The sequence below is a fragment of the Apus apus genome, chromosome 15 (genome assembly GCF_020740795.1).
Source record: "Apus apus isolate bApuApu2 chromosome 15, bApuApu2.pri.cur, whole genome shotgun sequence".
In the NCBI taxonomy this organism is placed as follows: domain Eukaryota; kingdom Metazoa; phylum Chordata; class Aves; order Apodiformes; family Apodidae; genus Apus; species Apus apus.
The window spans coordinates 14,580,484-14,602,406 of record NC_067296.1 but is presented as its reverse complement, the minus strand read 5'-3'; the positions used below and the strand labels follow the sequence as shown (position 1 = coordinate 14,602,406).

General features: G+C 61.1%; 3 protein-coding genes across 11 annotated transcripts; 1 reads left to right on the top strand and 2 right to left on the bottom strand.

Moving 5' to 3' along the window:
• Positions 1–244: 244 nt before the first annotated feature.
• On the top strand, positions 245–4,807 carry SNPH (syntaphilin). Of its 3 annotated transcripts, none has more exons than XM_051632895.1 (4): positions 245–404; positions 1,230–1,331; positions 2,849–2,998; positions 3,669–4,807. In XM_051632895.1, the coding sequence occupies exons 1-4, from the start codon at positions 361–363 to the stop codon at positions 4,798–4,800; spliced, it is 1,428 nt and encodes a 475-aa protein (XP_051488855.1). In that variant the 5' UTR covers positions 245–360; the 3' UTR covers positions 4,801–4,807. The 3 variants fall into 3 exon arrangements, with proteins under 3 accessions (XP_051488855.1, XP_051488854.1, XP_051488853.1); XM_051632894.1 differs by having other exon boundaries at positions 1,131–1,331; XM_051632893.1 differs by lacking the exon at positions 1,230–1,331 and having other exon boundaries at positions 332–404.
• A 1,498-nt stretch (positions 4,808–6,305) lies between these two features.
• SDCBP2 (syndecan binding protein 2) lies at positions 6,306–12,115 on the bottom strand. Of its 6 annotated transcripts, none has more exons than XM_051632899.1 (9): positions 10,146–11,048; positions 8,845–8,924; positions 8,634–8,709; positions 8,313–8,416; positions 7,967–8,128; positions 7,393–7,568; positions 7,150–7,321; positions 6,929–7,020; positions 6,306–6,832 (listed from the first exon to the last, which is right to left on the bottom strand). In XM_051632899.1, exons 2-9 carry the CDS (start codon positions 8,896–8,898, stop codon positions 6,778–6,780), a joined length of 891 nt encoding a protein of 296 aa, XP_051488859.1. In that variant the 5' UTR covers positions 8,899–8,924; positions 10,146–11,048; the 3' UTR covers positions 6,306–6,777. The 6 variants fall into 6 exon arrangements, with proteins under 6 accessions (XP_051488859.1, XP_051488857.1, XP_051488861.1 ...); XM_051632897.1 differs by having other exon boundaries at positions 8,845–10,304; positions 10,975–11,042; XM_051632901.1 differs by having other exon boundaries at positions 10,975–11,040.
• A 269-nt stretch (positions 12,116–12,384) lies between these two features.
• On the bottom strand, positions 12,385–20,143 carry FKBP1A (FKBP prolyl isomerase 1A). Of its 2 annotated transcripts, none has more exons than XM_051632904.1 (5): positions 20,016–20,143; positions 19,860–19,907; positions 14,074–14,186; positions 13,143–13,295; positions 12,385–12,602 (listed from the first exon to the last, which is right to left on the bottom strand). In XM_051632904.1, the coding sequence occupies exons 1-4, from the start codon at positions 20,050–20,052 to the stop codon at positions 13,167–13,169; spliced, it is 327 nt and encodes a 108-aa protein (XP_051488864.1). In that variant the 5' UTR covers positions 20,053–20,143; the 3' UTR covers positions 12,385–12,602; positions 13,143–13,166. The 2 variants fall into 2 exon arrangements, with proteins under 2 accessions (XP_051488864.1, XP_051488863.1); XM_051632903.1 differs by having other exon boundaries at positions 12,385–12,605; positions 20,016–20,123.
• Between the last annotated feature and the right edge of the window lie 1,780 nt (positions 20,144–21,923).

The window sequence follows — 21,923 nt, the reverse complement described above, 5'->3', positions numbered from 1 at the left end:
TTTCTTCCTAGTATCTAATCTAAATCTACCTTCTTCCAGCTTAAAGCCATGGAGAAAGCCCTCTCCCTGTGCCCACAGCGTGCCCTGCCATGGAAGGACCCCAGGCACACAGCATCCTGCTGTGCATGGGCTGTGGGAGGCAGGCACCACAGCCCAGATGTGCAGAGGATGCAGTCCACATCTGTCCCCATACAGGTGGCCCCAGGGTCTCATTTGATGCCCTGGTGCAGGGGGCTGACCCCTGCACAGTCCCTTGGCAGCTTTCCCGTCACACAAGGGCCATTTCCTTGCCCTCACCTCCTCTCTTTCTTGCCTTTATCCCGCAGTTCCCCCGTGCCCAGGACCCGCGGCACCGCGGCCATGTCTCTGCCGGGGAGCAGACGCTCGTCCACGGGATCACGAAGGTGAATATGCTTCAGCCTCCGGGACCGGGCACCGGTGCCTGCCCGGGGCTCCTCCCGGCTGGAGGGAACCATCCTCACCTACACCAGCAGCTGCCACTTGGCAGCACAGCCCCCCAGCCAGGCTTTCAGGGGGTTTCGCCTGTCGCTGCCCACCGCACAGCACTTCCCCCCCTGTGCACGCAGCCCCCCGAGCACTGCACCCCTCGTCCCTCTCTGTCCGTCTGCCACAGCCGGGACCGGCCCCTCTGTCCCTCTGGGCAAAGGCAGGTGATGGTGGGGAGCCCTGGACAGCTCACAGGTTGGGGTGATGAAGCTGGGAGGTGTGTGAGCCCTTGGAAAGGCTCTCCTTGAGCTGCAGTGGTGAAGGGGTGGGGGGGAAAAGAGAAAGGAAAAAAAAAAAGCATTTATTCCCCCCAAAATGTCTCCATGACCTGGGATGCCATTGTTTAGGAACTGGCAGCCACCAGGCAGAGAGGAAAGGCAGATCTGCCCATGTCTGGGTGCTGAGCTGGCAGAGGGTGGCTCGGGGTCCCCAGGGGCTCCTGGTCCTCGGGGTGCAGGGATGTCATGCTGGTGTCCAGGGAATGCCACCTTGAGGGGGTAAGCGGGTGGGCAGCGCCCCCCTCCAGCCCTGCCTTTGTGCCCGTCGCTGTGTCCGTGCCATTTTGATCCCTGCTGTTTGTTTTGTCCTTTTGTCTTGTGTGTTCTCGGTGTGGTGGTTGGCAGTCGCGGGGTTTATGGACGGAGTGGCTTTGCCTCCTTCTTTAAGTCTTCAGCGCCCTCAGCCACTCGGCCTGAGACACAGCCTCTTCTCCCTGCCTCCAGGCGCCCCTCGCCCCCCGGGAGGGACACCTACGGCACCTCCTCGCTGAGCAGCAGCAGCAATTCGGGCTCCTACAAGGGCAGCGACAGCAGCCCCACCCCAAGGTAACCCATCACCCATGGCCCCAGGGGGGCTGCCGGGTGCCCCCCCAGGCAGCAGGGACCAGGACACCCGTGGTGCCCATGCCCGGTGGGACAGGAGGGCAGAGGCTGGTGGAGCGAGGCTGTGCAGCTGGTGGCTGGGGGAGCCGGAGGAGCCGCTGGTGTGTCTCACAAAGACCCCAAACATCTTCCTCCAAACCTCTCCATCGCTGTTGTTGTGTCTTCTCCCTCCCCGTCTGCTCGCCTGCCAGCCTGGCACCCTGTCCCCTCCCTCTGTCCTGCCGTGGCTGTGGCTTGCACGCTGCACACCCACCCCCCTCTGCTCCTGCACCCTGAGGGGCACCTGGGGTCCTCCGGGACCAAGGGTGTGGTGGATAAGAGCTTCATTTGCATCCCCTCCTGCTGCCCAAGGGTGTGGTGGATAAGAGCTTCATTTGCATCCCCTCCTGCTGCCCGGCGGAGATCTGGCAAGAGCAGGTGGCAGCCTGGCTTGTCACTGGGGGACTCAGCCACCCGGGCTGGGCTCCTCCTGCTTGTCCCCAGCCGCCTCCCAGTACCCAGAGGGGACACCAAGTCTAGGAGGGAACGTTGGACCCAAGGGTAAGCTGGGAAGAGCCCATGCACGCTGCAGCAGGGACTGGTGGCTGTGCTGCTGCCACGGGGGTTGTGAGGCCACAGTGCTGCCTGGCTGCTCTGAACGTGATGCTCATGTCTCTGACTGGAGGTTACTGGTGCTGCTGGGCTGCCTGTCACCATGCATGGAGGTTTGAGGCTGCCCTGCTGGTGTACACAGTGAGTCCCCAGCACCCTGCTGTCATGTCCAAGGGTGCTGGTCCACCCTGCTCTGCCATATATAAGGGTGCTGGTCAACCCTGCTGTGCCATGTGGAGCATCTCATGCTCTGCCCAGCTCTCAGCCTGTCTCCCTGCCCATACATGCAGCCCTGTCTCCTGTCCCTGGCCAGCCCCTGCTCTTCACACTGCCCTGGGCTTTGGGCCAGAGACATCACCTCATCCACCCTGGCAGTGGCACAAGGAGGGTCTGGACGTGCCATTGTCCCAGCCTGGAGCAGATGCCAGATGCCACAGCTTGCTCTTCATGGATGGGACAGCTGCCAGCTCCAGACCTGCTCCATCCCGAGCCCTCCCATTACCCATCTTCTGACTCCATCTCTGATGGGGCTGATCCCACCCCAGGCTCTCCATCCACATCTGTCATTCCCTGGAAAACTTGCTGTGGGCACACAGGGACCTCAGTGCCCACCTGCTTGTGCTCCCACTGCCCCAACAGAGCCTCAGCTCTGTGGTGGGCTCGGAGACCATCAGCAGCACCAGCAGGGTCAGGAGCTGCGCCCACCCTCCCACCGGCTCACAGCATCCTGAGACACCCAACCTACTCCTCCCATCCACAGGGCTCCTTTGGGATTCACCCCCTGCATTCCAAGAGCATTCCTTGGGGCCCCTCCGCCCATCCTGTGCCGGCCCTGGCACGGGCAGGGGGTGACAGCCGTGTCCCCACAGGCGCTCGTCCAAGTACAACCTGTGCAGTGACAACCATGGGATAAAGCCACCGACCCCGGAGCAGTACCTGACGCCCCTGCAGCAGAAGGAGGTTTGCATCCGGCACCTGAAGGCTCGCCTGAAGGACACGCAGGAGCGGCTGCAGGACAGGTGAGCGCGGGGGCAGCGGGCACAGGCCCCCTGGCACGGGAGCCACCAGGAGGGGTCCCAGCACTAGGCATTACCACCTGCAGCTGCTGTTTGGGACTGGTCTTGGGAGCTCTCAGTCCCCAGTGCCACTTCTTGTCATCAGGCTCATGCCCAGGCAGTGGGTTCATGGCTTTGCAGGCATGTGGGAATCTGGCATCACCGCCCACCCAGCCAGGGAGCCCCGGACTGGGGGCTGCAGAGCCCGTGTGTCCCACCTGTGGTGGGTGTGCTCTCCCCTGCACCCCCCGTCCAGGCTCTGCCACACTTTTTTCTGAATTTCAGCGTCAGAGGGTGGCTAATCCCCATCTGCTGCTCTCGGGCTTAGGCACGTCCTCGCTGCCATGCCAGCTGCCATGCGCCCGCCCGGGCACCTGCCTGTCCCCACGCAGCCCTGGGCTCTGCAGCCACCCCGGGAAGGTGCCAAGCATCACTCCCAAGGGTCACTGAGCATTGCTCCCAAGGGTCCTCAAGCATCCCCCCCAGAGGTCTCCAAGCCCCAGGATCCATTCCTGGGTCCCAGTTGTGGGTTTCACTGGATGATGTGGCTCCAAGTCAGTGCTGGGCAGGTGAGGACAGAGCTGGCCCTGCAGCCTCCTCAGTGCCACCGTGGTGCCCTCCCTGTCTCTCGTAGGGATGCTGAGATCGAGGACCTGAAGACACAGCTGTCACGGATGCAGGAGGACTGGATTGAGGAGGAGTGTCACCGTGTGGAAGCCCAGCTGGCGCTGAAGGAAGCCCGCAAGGAGATCAAGCAGCTGAAGCAGGTCATCGACACGGTGAAGAACAACCTGCTGGAGAAGGACAAGGGGCTCCAGAAGTATTTTGTGGACATCAACATCCAGAACAAGAAGCTGGAGACCCTGCTGCACAGCATGGAAGTGGCACAGAACGGGACACTGAAGGAGGAGGGGGCTGGCGAGTCAGCCGGGGGGTCCCCAGCCCGATCCCTCACCCGCAGCTCCACCTACACCAAGCTGAGCGACCAGGGGGCCGGGGACCGCAACGTGGGGGGCTCACAGACCATCTCAGTGGATGAGGGGGCCGACAGTGGCTTTGCAGGGGCGGAGGAGGCTCCCAGCCATACGGACCCACTGGAGGTGGGGGGCGAGCCTGACGCCCGCCTGCCCCCCAGTTCCACCTACGAGAAGCTGCTGGGGCTGCGGGGCAGCGTGGAGGCGGGGGTGCAGGCCAGCTGCATGCAGGAGCGGGCCATCCAGACAGACTTTGTGCCCTGCCAGCCTGACCTGGACACCATCCTGGAGAAGGTGATGAAGTCCCAAGCTTGCAGCTTGGGCAGCCCCACCTCCGCCTGGGTCTCTGAAATGGAAGACGTGATGCCCGGCCCCGAGTTCTCCAACCCCACTGGGGCTACGGACCTGCTGGCGACTGAGCCCGACACCACGATGGCAAGTGCCAGGGCCGAGGTGGGGGTCACCTGCAACCCGGCGGTGTGGCAGCCCCCCAGCGCCAGCCCCTCAGTGGCCATCGCCTGCCTGGCGGAGGAGGAGCCGCAGGAGCCCCAGGGCTGCGAGGCCGCCCCTTCCAAGAGCTACTGGAGCCGCCATTTCATCGTGGATCTGCTGGCGGTGGTGGTGCCCGCGGTGCCCACGGTGGCCTGGCTGTGCCGCTCGCAGCGCCGGCAGGACCAGCCCATCTACAACATCAGCTCCCTGCTGCGGGGCTGCTGCACCGTGGCCCTGCACTCCATCCGCAGGATGGGCTGTCGCCCCGTCGCCAGCCCCGGGGGCAGCGCCCAGCCCTGACACCCCCCGGCACCCCCCAACAGCCCCCACGGACCCGATGGCTGATTGTAAAGCCCCGGCGTGTCCCCGTTATCCCGGGGGCCTTGGTCAGCTCTGGCTTGTTACACAGCCCCTGGGGATGGGAGAGGGCTGGGGGCAGGGGCTGGGGGTGCATTGGGGGGTGCTGGCCCCCAGCATGTCATGGAGGAGGGAAAGAGCCATTGCTGGAAGAGAGGTGCCCAGCAGCAATGCAGGACATGGCACCAAGCATCACACCATGACCCCACCCCCCCGATGGACACCCTGCTGCACCCGCTGGGTGGGCTCATCCCTCATTGCTCTTGCTTGTCCCTTGTCCTTGCAGCCAGGGTTGGCGATGGCAACGAGCCACCGCGCCACGGGGAGAGTGGGGCGGGCTGCAGTGGGACCCACCCTGGCTGCCTTTCTTACTCCAGGCGCAGGTTGCACCACGATGGCAAATTCTGCCTGTGGGTGGGAGGACGGTGGGAACCTGCCTGGACATGGGGACTGGTTCTGGAGGTGGTGGGAGCCAGACCCGGGCCCACTGACCCGCTTTGGTGTCCGTCCCTCTCCCTCCAGCAGGAAGACCTCCCAGCTGGGCCCTGCTCAGCACCTCTTCAAGCTGCCTGTGGCTCAGGAGCTGCCTCCTGGCACTGGGACAGAACTGGCTGCAGCTCCTGCACCACCGAGGGAGGGGGGGAGGAAGGCCCCTCCTTCCCTTTGCTTTGCACTATGTTCACTTTTTTTTTTGGTACAGACTGAAGCCTGGCTGGTGGGGGTGCCCGGCTGGTGGGGAGACCCCAGTCCTGGCTGTGGCCGCCACAGAGCGGGACCAGTGGCTCTTGCAGTTCCAGCACTGGCACTGATCCTGCACTGGAGCTCGGGAATGCCGTTGCTGGGAGGCAGCGAGGGGGTGCAGGCAGGGCTGTGCGGCCGGTGCGGGCAGAGCCCAGAGCCTTTGCCTGCCCCAGCCCAACCCCCGCTTTGCTGGTGGCCTCTGGATTAAAGGAAAATGCCTTTTTTTTTTTTTTTTTTTTCTGAAAAGCAAAGACAGCAACGATTGCTCAGCGGGGGCTGGTGCGGTGCCAGACTTGGGGCTGCCCCGGGTACGCGGCCTTCCTACCCCCCACGAATGTCTGTGGCTTTTTTGTGACTTGAACTAATGGTGTTTCCCCCCCCACATCCCTCTCCATCACCCATGGGTGCTGCCCACAGGGTGCCCTGGATGCTCCACACACCCGCATCCAGTGGCCCCTGTGCTGGCACACGCCACATCCCACATCCCTGACCCAAGGCACGGGGCAGAGGCTCTGCCCACGCTGGGATCCTGCGGAGGCAGCAGCAGCTGCTGGCACAGCCCCGGGAGCTGGGTGAAGGATTTGGGAAGTGGCAGCCAGGCAGGCGGGACGGCCGGGACAAGCGGAGCTGGGACCTGCGCCCATCGTGCAATGTATTCGTGGATCCGTGTACACGTCTGTTAGACTATCCAAAGCTTTGCCAAGAAATAAATGTAACGATTATATTTGAAAGACAAATCTATATAATATATTTTTTAAATACAGAACTGAAAAAGCTGTAACACCCCCCATTTTCTGGTTTCCCCTGTCCTGTACACGCTGTCTGTGGTGGATGTAATAAACGTTGCTGGGTCTGTGTCTGCTTTGGCTGGAGCTGGCCTCTGGGGACACGAGGGGACACAGGGACCCCAGGACAGGAAGAGGCATGTGCCCCATCCCTGCTGATGAGAGGGAGGAGAGGCCCAGGGGGACACAGGGGACACCACAAGCTGGTGGTCCTCCATGCCACCCTGCAGCTGCCAGCCTCTGCAAGGATGAGGGTTTTGGGGCTAAAGCAGCTTCTTTAGGGGATACTGCAGATGTACCTCCAGTGGCCCCTCCAGGAGCGCGTGCAGGCCTGGCTGCAGGGGCTGCCCCACCGGCGCCAGCCCCACAGGACAGCAGGATGGCAGCAATGGGATCAGAGGTCAGGGATGGAGTGGTCCATGGATGACTTCACCAGCCCCGCCGACAGCCTGGACACAGGGACAGGAGCTCAGTGTGGGGAGCCCGGGGAAGGTCCCAGGGGTCCACACAGGGTGGGGGTGGGCATTATGGTCCTGCAGTCTCACCGTTTCACCATGTGCTCGTAGATCACGGTGGGGATGATGGTCAACGTGACCACGTTTCCGGCCCCTGCCAGCACCTCCGTGAGCTGCTTATCCTGCGGGAGAGACCAGTGGGTGCTGTGGGGTGCCCGGCTCTGTACCCATTCTGCAGCAGCTCCCTACAGCTCCAGCCCCTGTGGCTCAGCCCTGGCTGGATCCAGGACACCCCAAGGCACTGCTCCTACCTTCATGCCGATGACATTCTGGCCGTTCACCTCACAGATGCAGTGGTGGGTGAGGAGCCCGTTGCGGGCAGCAGAGCTGTCCTTGACCAGTGAGACGATTTTCCCCTTCTTGACCACCACGCCGACGTGGCCGGTGCTGTCCTTGTGCAGGGTGACCGTGCGCTGGAAGGGCCTGCGGGGAGAGCGGGGTCAGCACCGGCACCAGAACCGCCACCGGCACCGCCAGCGGCACCGCCCGCTCACCTGTCCCGCACCACCATGATGATCTTCTCCGGGGCCGCCTTCTTCAGCGCCCGCTGCGCCTTGTCGCTGCTCCAGCCCGTGCAGTTCTTGCCATTGATCTGCAGGATCTGGTCCCCGAAGCGCAGCCCCACCAGCGCCGCGGGCGAGTTGGCCTTCACCAGCTGCACGAAGATGCCCTGGGGACATGGGGGGAGCGATGGCACGGGGCTGGCGTGGGGCCCCCGCGGCTGTGCTGTGCCATGCGCCGTGCCGTGCCACACTGTGGCATGCTGTGCCATTTAATGTCACACATCGCCATGTCACGCACTGTGCCACGTCACGCCATGCTGCACTGTCACGCTCGGGTCATGCTGTGCCATGCCATGCCATGCCATGCAATCTCATGCCATGCTGCATGATGCCACAGTGCACCACGTCACACTGTGCCATGCCACGCCACAGGGCATCACTCTATGCCATGTCACAGTGACCCCCGCTGTGCCACACCACACCACACCACACCACACCATGCCACGCCACACCACACCACACCACACCATGCCACTCAAGGCTCCACGCCAGCCCAGCCCCTCACCTGGTCGACGTTCTTGAGCTGCAGCCCCGTCTTGCCCCGCTCGTCCTTGCAGAGGTGGATCTCCCGCACGCCCGGCTTGATCTCTGCCCGCCGCAGCCCCGCGTTGCTCCCAGTCAGAGGGGCCACCAGCTGTCCCGGGGAGGGCCCGGCAGGGGTCAGGGCCTGTGGTGGAACTGGGGAGTCAGAGGGTCTGACAGGGACATGGAGCCCTGTGCACATCAGCCCTCAGGGGGATGCTGCCCCCCATGCCAGGCGGGATGTAGCCCTGCAGGGACCCCCCCCGAGTGGTGCTGTGGTCTGGGGACACCACACAGGGCAGGTGAGAGCCACCAGCTCAGACACCTACTGTGCTGCCTTCCGCGAGCAGGTTCTTCTGGATCTCTTCACTGGAGAGAGTGAGCCCCATATAGTTCTCCAGCTCGGCCAAGTTGGGGTACAGCACGGGGGGCTCTGGGGGACACACCAAGACCAGCCTCAGCTTATGGGGCCTCCAACCCACAGGAGTCCCCCAGGACCACGGGCAAGGAACATGACAGGGGATGGGCCAGGGGAGGGAAACCCCAAATCCCATCCCCTACCCATGCACCGAGCTGTGGGCAGTCTCAGCTGAGCATGCCCCCCCGCCAGCAGCCCCTCCAGAGGCAGAGCCAGTGACACCCCCCATTACCAGTGCCACGGGCAAGCTTTGGCTTCTCACTGGCCACCGTCGTGGCGGGTGTCCTCACCCCAGCAGCTGCCTGTGCCTGCCAAGAGATGGGGTGTGCTCAAGGCTGTGTCCCCCAGGCCCAGGGACCCTCCAAGGGCAAGACCCCACAGGGACCCATCGTGGTCTGCTCAACTCCCCCCCCTCCCCATAAAGCTGCCGCACTGACACTGACCTGCAAGATCTGGTGGCCCTTCATGTCCTCCAAGGAGGGGTAGAGCGTTGCCATTGCTGCTGCTGCTGCTGTGGCCGTGCCTGGGGACGGGGACAGGGAGGTTAAGAGATAGGACACCTCTCCCAGAACATCCTGCCTGATCCGCGTGCCTGTCTCTGTGTGCTGGAGATGGATTGTCACCTGAGGTCTCTGGGATGACTCAGGGCTGTGTCACCTGGGCCACTATCTCTGCCACTTCACAGCAGCTGGGACATGGACAGCTGCGTGCTGGGCACATGCACCCCAGGGATTGCTTGGCTGGTGGCAGGTCCCACTCCCCACATCCAACTGCCCAGCAGGGCCCTTCCAGAATCACCCAGACACAGAAGCAGGATGTCCCATGGGAACAGCCCCTCTGACTGCTCCGTGCAGTCCCCTGAGCCCCCATCCATCCCCTCTGCCATTCTGTGAGCCCCACACTGTGCCACAGCAAGGCTGTGCCCCCGAGCCCTGCCCCATGGCATTGCCTTACCCAAAATGCAGTATCCAAACCTCAGGGTGTAGGGGTCAAATCCAGACCCAGCTCCAAGCCCCACAGGAACTGGGCAGGATCCCACAGGCAGCCCGGACACAGCAGCATACCCCTGCCAGCAGCAGTCCTGGATGGGTGAGACCCCCAGAGCCCAGCCCTGGCACCCCCAGACTCACCTGCCAACAGCTCCCAGCTCTCTGTGCCACCCTCTGCCTGGCCCCTGGCTTTTATAGCCATGCCCAGCCCAGGGAGGGGCCAGGCAGACTCAGCTGACAGCCACCCCCACCAGGCAGGGCACAGGTGAGGAAGAGGAAGCGGAAGCCAAAGATGCACTGGATCGTGTGGGGCTGGGGGTGGGAACAGGGACAGGGACTGGGATAGCTTTCTCCAGGTCCAAGCATCCTGGGGGAGAAGGATGTGGCTGTGTCCCTCACTAGCCACCATGGTGGCCAACCCTCCCCCTGTATCACCACTCCTGCTGCCACCAGCACTTGGCTCGGTGCCCCAGTCTGGGGACCAGGGGCAGTGGGGTGTCCCCTGTGAGCAGCCCTGCATGGGGGGCCAGCCCCCCCCATTGACACCTGGCTGCCCAGGGGGCAGACACCTGTCTCGTGTGGGGCTGACGTGTCCCTGAACCCTGTCACCGCTGTCCCCGGGACGCACGCCGGGCGTGACAGCCCCGTGGGAGTCCCGCGCCACCGGCACAAAACCTGAGCGAGCCTGAGTCAGGGCACGGGACAGGCACGAGCATCACAGTCTCACCCTGGGATCCCAGGCTTCCAGCACCCACCAGGGACATCCCGCTCCTGATGCCAAGGGCCACCGTGTCCCCCGGAGCAGGGTCCTGTGGGCAACCAGGCAGGCCAGAGGCGCTGGCACCAGCCCAGCCCCGCCTCAGAGCAGCAGCCGGGCACGTCCCGCTCCCTTCGCCTCCGCTGCTCATGCCAGGCTGGGAGGAAGCATTTTATTTAGTGTTCTATTTATTTATGTTATTTTTAGCCCAGTGGTGCCCGGCTGCCTCAGCCAGCCCAGGATGGAGCAGCTCAACCGCCAATAAACACAGCCGGGAGGAGCAGGGAGATGTCCTACAGCAGCCAGAGGATGGTTCCCAGGGGTCTGTGCCTGCCCTGAGTCCCTCATCCCCCCTGAACTGGAGCTGGAAGGATCCACAGTCCAAAAGCACTAGTGGGTGCCATGGGAGCCACCATGGAGGGCTGCAAGCCAAGGGCAGGGAGGCAACTGGGCTCACCCCAGCCCTGGCTTAGCTCCAGCCAGGAGCCACAGCTCTGCATGGTACTGGTTAATAATTAAAGCAAAAAGCTTTGCAGGAAGAGAAACCCAAGCTTGCCTCCAGTTTCCATCTAGAAGAGGTTGCAGCAGAGAGCAGAGTGTGATGCTGCTGCCCCAGAAGCTCCTTTTTCTGTTTAATTGAGTAGCAATTAAGGGTAGTGCTAACCTCTGCACAGCCTGGCCCCGATCCTGTGCAACCACTGCTGTTCCCCAGTGCAGCCTGGGAGGCAGAGCCACTCCTGCCCCACAGCTGCTCTTCCCCAGCCTCTCCTGGCCCCTGTCAAACACAAACTTTGCTCCCAACAAACTACTCAGGAGTTGGGACTCACCGCGTTATCGACCGTGGCAAACCCAGCAAAGGCTGTTGGGTGGAGGGGCTGGTGCCCAGATCACTAAGAGGGTCCATGGTGGTCTGGCTTGCAAATAGTGGCTGCTGGACATGCTGTGTCACAGGTTGCCATGGCCTGCCTCCAAAGAGGACTGAAATCAATACACAGAGAAGTATCAATGTCCCTCTGGAGCTGGAGGGACCCTGGGAGCAGCATCCATCTGCTCTGTGTGCTCCCAGCCCAGGCCAAGTCACAGCCTGAGAGGCTGCAAAGGCAACTCTTAATAGTTATGGTAAGACAGTTAATTCTGTAAATTCCAGCAGGGCACCATCACCTTCCCACAGCACCCAGTGAGCCCCAGGCGTCCGTCTGTGCTCCCAGGACCAAGCACCCAAGCCTCGAGCACCAAAGCAAGCCAGCACAGCCAGAGGCCACTCCTTCCTGCTGCTCCAGCACCCCATGATCCCTGTGAGCCCAGCACAGCTTCCCAGCACCCACAGCACCCCGTGATCCCAGCACAGCACCCCGTGACCCCAGCGACAGACAGGCGAGGGAAAAACCTCCAAGACACAGGGTTGAGAAAAGCCAGCATAAAGCACTTTTATTGCAATAATAAAACTTGATACCTTTATGCGGTGGAGGAGGAAGTGAAGGGCAGTTTCTCTTACCAAATCACTAGCAGGGGGAGGGGGCAGAGGACAGCAGCGGGGAAGCAATGCAGCCTGTGAGACCAGCCAAGCAGTGATGACCAGCATCAGGTGTCAGGAGAGAGCGGTCAGGTGTGCCCAGACCAGGCAAGACACGGGCCTGATGGTTCCTTTCCAGAGAGGGGGAGAGAGGGGACAGGGGCACTTCCTTTGAGCTGACCCCAACAGCCTCACCACCTCCCCTGTAGGCAGCACCTTCCATTGTCTGCTGTTTTCCTTTAAAGAAGCTACTGAACGTTCAGGGTGTGGTGGAACTCTGATGGAAAGCCATCTCCATAAATCCAAGAACGCTGTGGCAGGGAGGGAGGGAAGGTCCACCGTGAGCTAGCAGGGTGAAGCAGGGGCAGAGCAGCCCCTCTTCCCAGGAGCAAACCCACGGTGCTGGCAGTGATGCTGAGCCCTTCCCGGGGGACAGGGCAAGGCTGCCCTGCTCCCTCACCACCCCAGTTCCAGGCAGGGTTCCTACACACAATCCTAGCACTACTTTGCTCTCCGCATCCATCCAGCCTCGACAGCCTCACTCTGCTATGGCTTTTACAGCAGCAGCAATTTCTGGTTTGAAAAAACACCATTAGAGATCTGCACCAAAATGAGTAACTACCAGGTTTCCTTTTGTTCAAACGACCCCTAGCTAAGGTCAGCCCATCCACGAGCTACCGGTAAAACGTAATCTACACCTGGAACAAAAAATAAGATCAAGAACTTGACCCAAAAAGAGTTGAGGTTTATGGCGTATAGTTTAAAAAGACATAAAAACACGATACAAGGAGGAAGAGTCAGACGCAAAGCTTAGTGACCAAAGGCATTCAATCAAGGTGTAAGGTTATACAATGAGTGTAGTGGACTATCGGGAAAAGCTCCGTACAAAGTCATGTGCACTCTTCTTGAAGCTGAGATTCTGGGTTCCTCCATGTGCCAAACCTGCTGGGAGAGAGGAGAGGCAAAGTGACAAAGCTGCCCACCCACTGCCTGCCCAGGGGCCCCGCAGAGAAGGGAGTGTGCTCACCAGTGCTGCTCACCACACACCACCTGAGCGCTCAAAGGTGAAGTTAAGCCCCAGTTATGGAGGGGGAGCACAGCCCCATCCTGCCTGCACTGCTGGACCCCCAAGCACAGCCTCATCCTTCCTGCACTGCCAGACCCACACACAGGCAGCAAGAGGCATGAGGGGAAGTGAGCAGCCGTGTCTCACAACACAGCAACACCAGGAACCCAAGGCACATTCAGCTGGCACTACAACAGCTCTACGGCATGAACCCGCTCTGCCAGGCTAGGAACTACTCATCCCACCACAGTGACCCCCAGATCACCACCCTCCTGAGAGCAACTGCTACCCACAGGAAGAAACCTGCCCCCTCCTCCTCATAACCCCCCACTGCTACCACCACATCCCACCTCCCTACACTAGTCCCAGCCTTCAGTCTCCCCCAGGACTCCCCACCAGCAGCTGCCCCTTCTTACCCAAGGACAGGGTGCTGGGGTAGGTCATTCCAATTTCATGAGCTCCACGTCAAAAATTAGAGTGGCATTTGGTGGGATGATCCCTGGGTGGCCAGTAGAGCCATAGGCATAATCTGGAGAGATGGTCATCTTTGCCCGCTGACCAACGCTCATCTGGGGGCAGGAAAAGAACAGAGGGATGTCAGGAAGGGGCACAAACACCAGGTGAACGACAGCAAGAGGGTAAAAGGGTTGTCAGGCCTTGGCACAGGCTGCCCAGGGAAGTGGTGGAGTCCCCATTCCTGGAGGGATTTAAAAGTTATGTGGATGTGATGCTTGGGGACGTGGTTCAGTGGCGGCCTTGGCAGTGCTGAGTTTATGGTTGGATTTCATTTTAAAGGTCTTTTCCAACCAAAACAATTCTATGACTCTATGAAACAGGGCTTGTGATGTCCATCCTTGTTTCCAGGACAGCCAGGAGTGCCAGGCCATTCCCCCCAGCCACCAGCAGGCTGGTGCCACGTCCCCAGCAGCACAGAGAGCTGGTGGCAGGCAGGCAGGCAGGAGCTGAGCCCGTGCCCACCAGCCCTCCCTCTGCGTGGGCTCCACAGCCCAGGAGCCGTCTCTGCTGGGAGCAGGAGGCCCAAGAGCTCCCACCGCCTGCGTTCAGAGCTGACTCAGTGCAGAAATGTCACCACTGAGTCACCGACGTGCTGTAGGTGTTCCTAGGACCCGGCCCTGCTCCATTCCTGCCATCTGGCAGGTGGCAATGCAGAAGGTGATACTCACACCCACACCTCCCAGCGCCGAGGGGGCGGAGGGGTGGAAAACACAGGGGAATTAGAAGAAATAAATAATAAAGCAGAGAAAGAGCTGCACGCAGTGATTTCTGCCCACGCTGCAGCTCCCTGGGCGCTGCAGAGCCCTGCCAGGGAGATGGAGAACCAGGCACCTGAGCAACTCCTTCCTCCCAGCCACGGATCACCTCCTGCTTGCCCATGACGAACTTGAACGGCTTGTTCCTGTCGCGGGAGGAATCAAACTTCTTCCCATCCTCCAGCATACCTGGGGAGAGAGACAGGGAGATGATGGTGACACAGGGACAGAGCCACTCATGTTGGTGTGAACCAGGCTGTGACCTGGCAGCCCAGGCAGGTGACAGTCACCCCTGGGAGGGCTCACATGGCCCTGAGTCAAAGATGTTTTTCAGCTCAGCCTCTTTTCCCATGGGGAAACACCTGCACAGGGAGGGGAAAACCCCCACCAGCACCCCTGGAGGCATCATCCAGCCCAGCAGGAGCAGCCCTGGGGCAGGGCAGGACTGCTCTTGGCTGCTTTGACCCACAGAGCACTCCTCTGGGCTGGAACTGAGGAGAGATGAGGGGAGCAGATGGAGGAGGGATGAAACACCCCCTTTCCTCACCTCACAGCATCACTACCAGCCGTTCTGCAGGCAGCAGGATCAAACCTGTTGCTTCCCAACCCACCAGAAAACACATCTGGTCATGGGTAAGCTTCCATACTTCCATGGGTAAGTGTCCCATCTCAGCTGCTGCCAGTCTCCAGCCTTCCCCGTGCCCAGCTGCATCCTGCTGGTCTTCAGCCAAATCATTCCTGTCCCCCGGAATGACAACAGGGCAGAGGGTAGCACCAAGCACCGGACACATGTACCCAGGGCAGCCCTCGCTCCCCTGGCACACGCTGCATGGTGAGGGCTGAGCAAGGCTGATATCCCCAGGGCTAAATATAACTCCCCAACATGAACTAAAGAGGAATTTCCTCCCCTCCCTTGCTCCCTGCCTGACCTTCTTGGGGAATCTCAGAGCTGGAGCTGCCTTATAGGAGCAGCAACTCCACCGGCTGGTGGAGTTGCTGCTCCTATGAGGGAGCTCCAGCTCCACATTAACACAGCCAGTGCCCTGGAGAGTAAGAGCAATACTAAGTTCTCCTCCAAACAATTCTCAGTTCTTCACTTCCCAAAACTGCCCAAAAACCTGTTTTCCTGGTTGGAAACTTGCTCTGTGGTCTTGAAAAATTAACCTGATCCAGCAACACATGGGGCACAGTGGTTTCCCTTCACCCACAGGGGCAAGAGAAAATCCATCTGTGCAAAAGACGGGACAAGGGTAGCCAGAGTGATGGGAGATGCTGAAAGGGAAGAAGGGAATGGGAGAAAATGCATCATCTTTGAAGGGATAATGAGCAGCAAAGCCTCTGGGCTGCAGGAATATGCTGATGGCAGGGGCCAGCAGCCCACCTTTCTCTCAAGGAGTTGAATTAAGCTTTTAATTTCACAGAAAGCAAAAATCCCCTTTCCAGGGCTTTTCGAGCATCAGCTCAGCCAGTCACGCCGCAGCCCTGGACTTTGGAACAGTAAATCAGGACTTGTCTCATTTCCTCCTTCCAGGATAAATCTGTCCCTGAACCTGCTTCCAGCCCCGTCTGGCACCGCTCCCTGCTGCCGTCCCCTGGCCCTCCTCCCGCCTGGCAGGGACGCTGGCAGCAGGGGCACGGGACAGGCCACGCTGGCTGGCACCGGCAGCGCCGCTTGGCTGTGACACGGGCTGACCCGAGCTCAGCTCCGAGCCCGCGGGCATCGCACTGAGCTGGGGTGGCTGCAGAAGGGCAGAGGGGACATTTCGTGCCTGCCGCCCTCCTCCCTGGGCACCCGCAGAGGAAAAACCCCCAGGGCCACACAGCACAACCCCCCCTGCTTGTCATGGCAAACAGGGACCTGCCGGGCCCTGCAGCAGAGCAGCCCGGGCAGGGGGATGGAAAGGCACCCTCATGCTGCTGACCTCCTGCAGCAGCAGCTGGCACTGCCTGACCCCACCGAGCTCACCTGGCCAAATCCAGCCTTGGGAAGCATTTTGGAGCTGGCAGCACCCTGGCTGCAGGAAAGAGGGATTAACGGCCCGAGCTGGTTGCAGCAGCCGTGGGGGATGGATTGCTCAGGCTGCCCCCAGCCCAGGAAGGTGCAGGTTGCACATGGGAGCCCATCCCTGCCACATTCCACCCCCATGCCAGTGGGGAAAACAAAGGGGCGCTGATGCTTTGGAGACAACATCCTCATCTCTGGCACTTCTTCTGCCCACAAGGCTCTTGGGAGATTTCTCCAGCCCTGGACAAGTACGAGCAACCATTTCCTCATCCCTACCACCCCTGAGGAAGGAGATAATGAGATCTTAAAGCTATTACAGAGGCAAAGCATCCTCTGGCAGAAGCAGTTTCCCCACCAGAGCCCCGGGAACAGCAGCCAGCCCCCGGCACATCCCAGCTTGCCCTGGGCAGAACTCCTCGCTCCTTGCCAGACGGAGGGCAGAGCCCACAGAGGTAGGTTATGGAGACCCACCCACACCAGCTTCATCCCTTGTGAAAGATTTTACATCCCCTGGGGGTCTTGGCTTGAGTTACATGGACACCAAGGGGTCTCAGAGGAACAGGAGGGAGGAGAGGCATGGATCCATACAGCCTGAGCTGCAGCAGTCTCAGGATGGAGCGAGGGGCTCTGGAGAGCAGCCCCAGCTCGGGTGGAGCTGGCAGCCTGGCCCTGCCAGGTCTCTGCCACACTTGGCAGGCAGCAGCCGGGAGACGCCGGCTGCAACGTGCGACTTGGCTCCAGGCCCCCTGGGCGGGCAGAGGCGGCGCAGAGCGGTGCTGGAGCACGCAGAGGCAGCCCTGGAGAGAAACCTGCAGGTTCGGGTTTTGCCAGTGGGATGGGGAGCCCCACCCGTGCCCCCTCCATCCCTGATCCTTGGCCCAGGGGCTCCTGCACAGAGCCAGCTTCCCAAGGAGAGGCTGGAACAGTAGGGCTGGCACCTGTGCTCCAGCCAGAGGAAGGGGCAGGATGGGAAACCCTTTCCAAAAAGTCTGGGATACCAAGGTAGTGACCAGGGCATGCTCTGACCTCCTGGATCAGGACAGGGCTGCCCAGCTGAGGTGAAATCCTGCCTCCACCAGACACTTTCTACCCTGGGGCCAGAGCTGCCTGGATCAATGCTTCCTGTCACCCATCCCACCTGCAGCGGGACACAGGAGCCGGGCAGCCAGTGGGAAGAGCCAGGGCTGCATCCAGCCTGCACAGGGATGCACGGCTGCTGGAGAGGGACAGCAGACCCCCCTGTGCTACCCTACCAATTTTCTTGAGCATCCCTCCCAGTATTTCCATCCCTCTGCTCTGAGCCCACCAAGCTTTGCTGCTCTGGAAAGACCATGTTGGACTGGCTCCCATCCTGGTGCTCCCCAGCACAGCCACAGGCCTTCTTTTCCCCTCCAAAAGCACAGTGGGGTGGCTGTGGTCTCCCCATGCACTTGGACAGCAGCTTCCCCCTTCTACCAGCTCTTTTCACTCCCAGACAGCTCCTAGGGACCAGAATACCCAGCACTGGGGGAGCCCCACCCATGCCAGTGCAGCATCCCACTCTGTCCCACCTCCCACCCCTGCAGCCAGACCCAGGGGGGGCTGAGAGCTGCTGGCCCCCAACCCCCTCCCCATCAACTCCCTCCTACGCAGCCCCCATGCCAGTTGCTGTGAGCAGTCCTGAACACATCAGGGAACTTTCATCCTTGATTTAACTTCCTTAGCAACCCTCTACAGCAGATTTCACATCAAAGGCTGTTCGGGAGCCCCCGCCGACAGCAGGCACGACTTCCCCCAAAGAGTGGGGACCTGGGACTGAGGGAAGGGGACAGGGTCCAATTCCCAAAGCCCTCCCCACACACCTTCACCTCCACAACCCCAGTGCATGCAAATGATGTCTCCTGAGCTGTCTGTCCATCCCTCACCCCTGGGATGAAAGGGCTGCTCTCAGCCGGGCCTGGCCCCACAGAGCAGGGGCTTGGGTCCTGGCAGATGCAGGATAGCCGGCTCCCCATGCTCCCCCATCCTTGGATCACCAGCTTGTTTGTGAGGTTTTTTTTTCCCAAACCAAGTCACTGCACACCCATGAGCCAGCAGAGCAGGAGCTGCATCGCCACGGGCCCATCTCGGAGCACCAAGGGGCTGGATCTCCCCAGCGAGGGAGCAAAGGGCAGGTGGGGACGGAGCCCTGGAGCACGGCACACGGCAGGCTGAGCGAGCAGGGCCAGGGAATCAAAGGTTCCTAACGTTTTCCCAGAGCCAGGCCCCGCGCTGGCCTCTCGCCGGGCAGGCTGCCGGGCGCTGCCTTCAGCAACGAGAAGGGCGTCAGGGCCTGAAGGTGTTTGATTTCTGCTGCCTGCTGAGGCAGGGGGGTGCGGGGTAGAAGCTGCCTGCAGAGGCAATTGGGGGGTAGGGACAAAAGACAAAAGGATACAATAATAACAGGAAAAAAAACAACAAAGCAACCACCACACAACAAAACAACAAACAAACACAAAAATAATAAAGGAAATTAAGAGAACCGCCCCCACGCACAGTGGATTGCTGCTGGGGAGGGTCTGTCAGGAGCAAGTCACCAGGCAGCCCTTTGCCTGAAGCGTGGGGACAGGAGCCTGTGACCCACCAGCAGCTCTGCCAGGGCAGGGATCGGAGCTGGGAATAGCGGCAGAGCAGTGGGAGCCAGGAGGGCTGGCAGGCAGCAGGGCTTGGCCCATCGGGAGCCACTTGACCGCCTGCCAACCTCCCTTTGTTCTTCCACCGGTGGAGGAAACAGGGTGGCCGGGGGAGACCGAGCTGCTTCCTCTCCCTCCTGATGGGAGGAACTGGAAGGATGGGAGACAAGAGGAGAAGCAGATGGGCTGGATGCCCGAGAAGCTCTCCTGCCTGCCTGGGCCCTGATCTGCAGAAATGGGCACCCCCAGTCCCCCACTGTGGGCAAGAGGAGGGTGGAGAGTGCTGGGGTGGGAAATGGAACCATTTTTTAGCAGAAACAGCCACAAATGGGTCGATCTCTTATACCCCAGAGCACAGCAGCCAACTCGATGAGCTGGTCCGGTTTAAAGGGCAGCCAAGCGGGGAAGGAAACCCCCAGGGTAACGCCCAAAGCACTTTTTGGGGGCGCCAAGGTTGGTTTCTTTCCCCCTCGAGCTTGCTGGAGGACTCCGTGCAGAGTATGATCCTCCCTGGCTCTCAGGGCAGCCCCTCATCACAGCCCAAAGACCACCTGGTGTTACCCACACCGGGATCTCCCCACGGGACCCCTTAAAACACCACGGGGTGGGCACCCCCGGTGTCACCCGAAGGTCTGGGGCTGCGGGGATGGTGCCATGGAAGGGGCTGCACCCCTGTAAGGGGGGACCCTGCTCCAAAGCAGCAAACCCAAAAGCTCCCGAAGGGGGAAATCACTGGTGTCCCACGGGAGCCCCCAGCGTGGGGAGACGGGGTCTTGACCCACAGGCCTTTCCTGCCCCGGGACCCCCCGGAGACCTGCCTGGCGCTGCAAGGGGTGCCGGGGGGCACCCCCTTTGTCCATTTCCCGGTGCACCCCAAAAGAGAGGGCTGGATGTGAGTGGGAACGTCCCTCCCCCCCTAGATGGAGCAGCGGGACACACGGCTCCCACGGGGACCACCAGGGCCTCCCCACGGCCCCCGGGCAGAGCCAGGACCCCCCTCCTTACCCGGGCACAGCCAGACCCCCTCCCGCTGCGCCGCCTCCCACACGAGAAAGCCCCCTGCAGCCCCGCCGGGGCGGGCCGGGACCCCTCCCGCGGGCGGGACCCCGCGGGCTGCGGGGCGGGCGCGGAGCAGCCCCCGCCGGCGCCGCGCGGTGCCCGGGCCGCAGCGACCCCGGGGCGGCGGGGCAGCCCCGCCGCACTCACCCGTGTAATGCACCACGCAGGTCTGGCCGCGCTTGGGGAACGTCCGCCCTGTGGGGAAGACACGCACCGTCAGCGCACCGGGACCCGCACCGGGACGGGACCGGCTCAGCCGGCAGGCAGCACGGAGGTGAGGAGGGCGCGCGGGCAGCGGCTTACCGTCGCCGGGGGCGATGGTCTCCACATGCACGCCCATGCCGGTGCCGATGCCGGTGCCGCTCACGCACCCGCCGCGCCCGCAGCCCGAGGGAGGAGGAGCCACGTGTGCGCAGCCTCGGCCGCCGCCATCGCGCCCGCCCGCCCGGCCCGCCCCGCCCGGCCCGCCCCGCCGCCATCTTCCCGCGCCCCCCGCCCCGCCGCCATCTTGGCTCCGCGCTCTGCTGCGGGAGCGCGGCGGGCGGGCCCTGCCCCGCGCCCCCGGGCCTGGCCTCCCCGCACCGCCCCCGGGCCTGGCCTCCCCGCACCGCACCCGGGCCGGCCCCAGCGCTCGGGGCCGAGCGGGTTTGCGCCGTTTCTCCGCCATTTCTAGGCCCGGGGAGCGCAGGGTTCGGCGGCAGCGAGCCCGCCCGGGATGGGAGCCTGTGGAGGCCGCGGCCCGGGGAGCCCTGAGGGGCCAGAGCACGGCGGGCACACACCCCGGCTCCGGACAAGGTTGTTTTAATTGCTTCTACAGTTCCCAAGGCTTGGCTCTGTCGAAATTGAGAGCGTGGGGCCCGTGCAGTGACAGTCGCCAGAGAAGATGCTGTTCTACAGTAGTAGCGATAGGACGAGCAGGAATGGTTTCAACCTGAGAGGGGAGATTTAGATTAGATATTGGGGAGAAATTCTTTGCTGTGAGGGTGGTGAGACCCTGGCCCAGGCTGCCCAGGGAAGCTGTGGCTGCCCCATCCCTGGCAGTGTTGAAGGGCAGGTTGGATGGGGCTTGGAGCAGCCTGGGCTGCTGGGAGGTGTCCCTGCCCTTGCAGGGGGGCCAGAACTAGATGAGCTTTAACGTCCTTTCCCACCCAGACCAGCCTGTGGTTCTATGATGTATAGATCTATATTAACACTGCTCCTCGCGCTGCTGATGGAGGTCAGAGCACTGGCCCCGTGTTACTGGGACAGGCTCAACAAAAGAAACGGGTTTGAACAATCCCACATTCAAAAGGACTTTATTCTGGGAACAACAGCAACTACTTTCTTTTTTGGTATATATATATAAAAAAGAAGTTTAAATCGCTCCAGGCGCAGGATTTTTTGCCTCAAAGTGTCCTATTTCCTTACTTCAAGGAGATAGATGAACTTGAGTGTCCACAGGGGAACAGAGGAGTTCCAAGGACAGCCAAGAGACTTAATAAAAAGCCAGTATTCTCAGCAAGTGCATTAAAATGGGTCACAAGAGGAGGAGACACTTAAAATAACAGATAATGGGATGAAGCAAGTTTTAATTGCTTCTATTCCTTGATTGCATCTTTTAAATACTGAAATACCAAGGGGATATTTTTTTCTTGCTTGATGCCGTAGTGTTATTTTTTATGTTAAAGCCTCAACACATAGATAGTGCCACTGGTCCCTGACTTCCCAGGAACACACCCATCAGCAGGGCAGATGTGTGAGGCCCAAAGTTGAGATGAAAAAATAACTGGAGGAAAAGGGGCACACTCTCATCCCTACTGTTAAAACGCTGTCTTGGTGAGGAGCTGGGCCTGCAATAAACAAGGATCTGCAAGGGGCAAACACTGCTCAGTGTCTGCCCACGCTAGAGCCCCTGCCACGCTGGCATGCTTGCACAAGTCAGGCACCGTGCCTCTTGCCCCAGGTAGGGTGTTTTGGTATTTTAACTCCCTGACATAACCTGCTCATCTTAGCAGCAAGCAGGGCCACCGCAACAACCAGTCTTTCCACAGGGGTGAGGAGCTCAGCCAGGTTTGACCACCCCTCAGTGCTCAGGGTCCAGCTGGTTGAGACCCAGGAAAGGTTCGAGAAAGCACAAAGGCTTGAAAACAAGTGAATTTTGCCCAAACTGCTCCCCGCCCTCGATCATCTGCTGGTAGAACTTGCAAAATATAAAATACCAAGAGGGCAAAT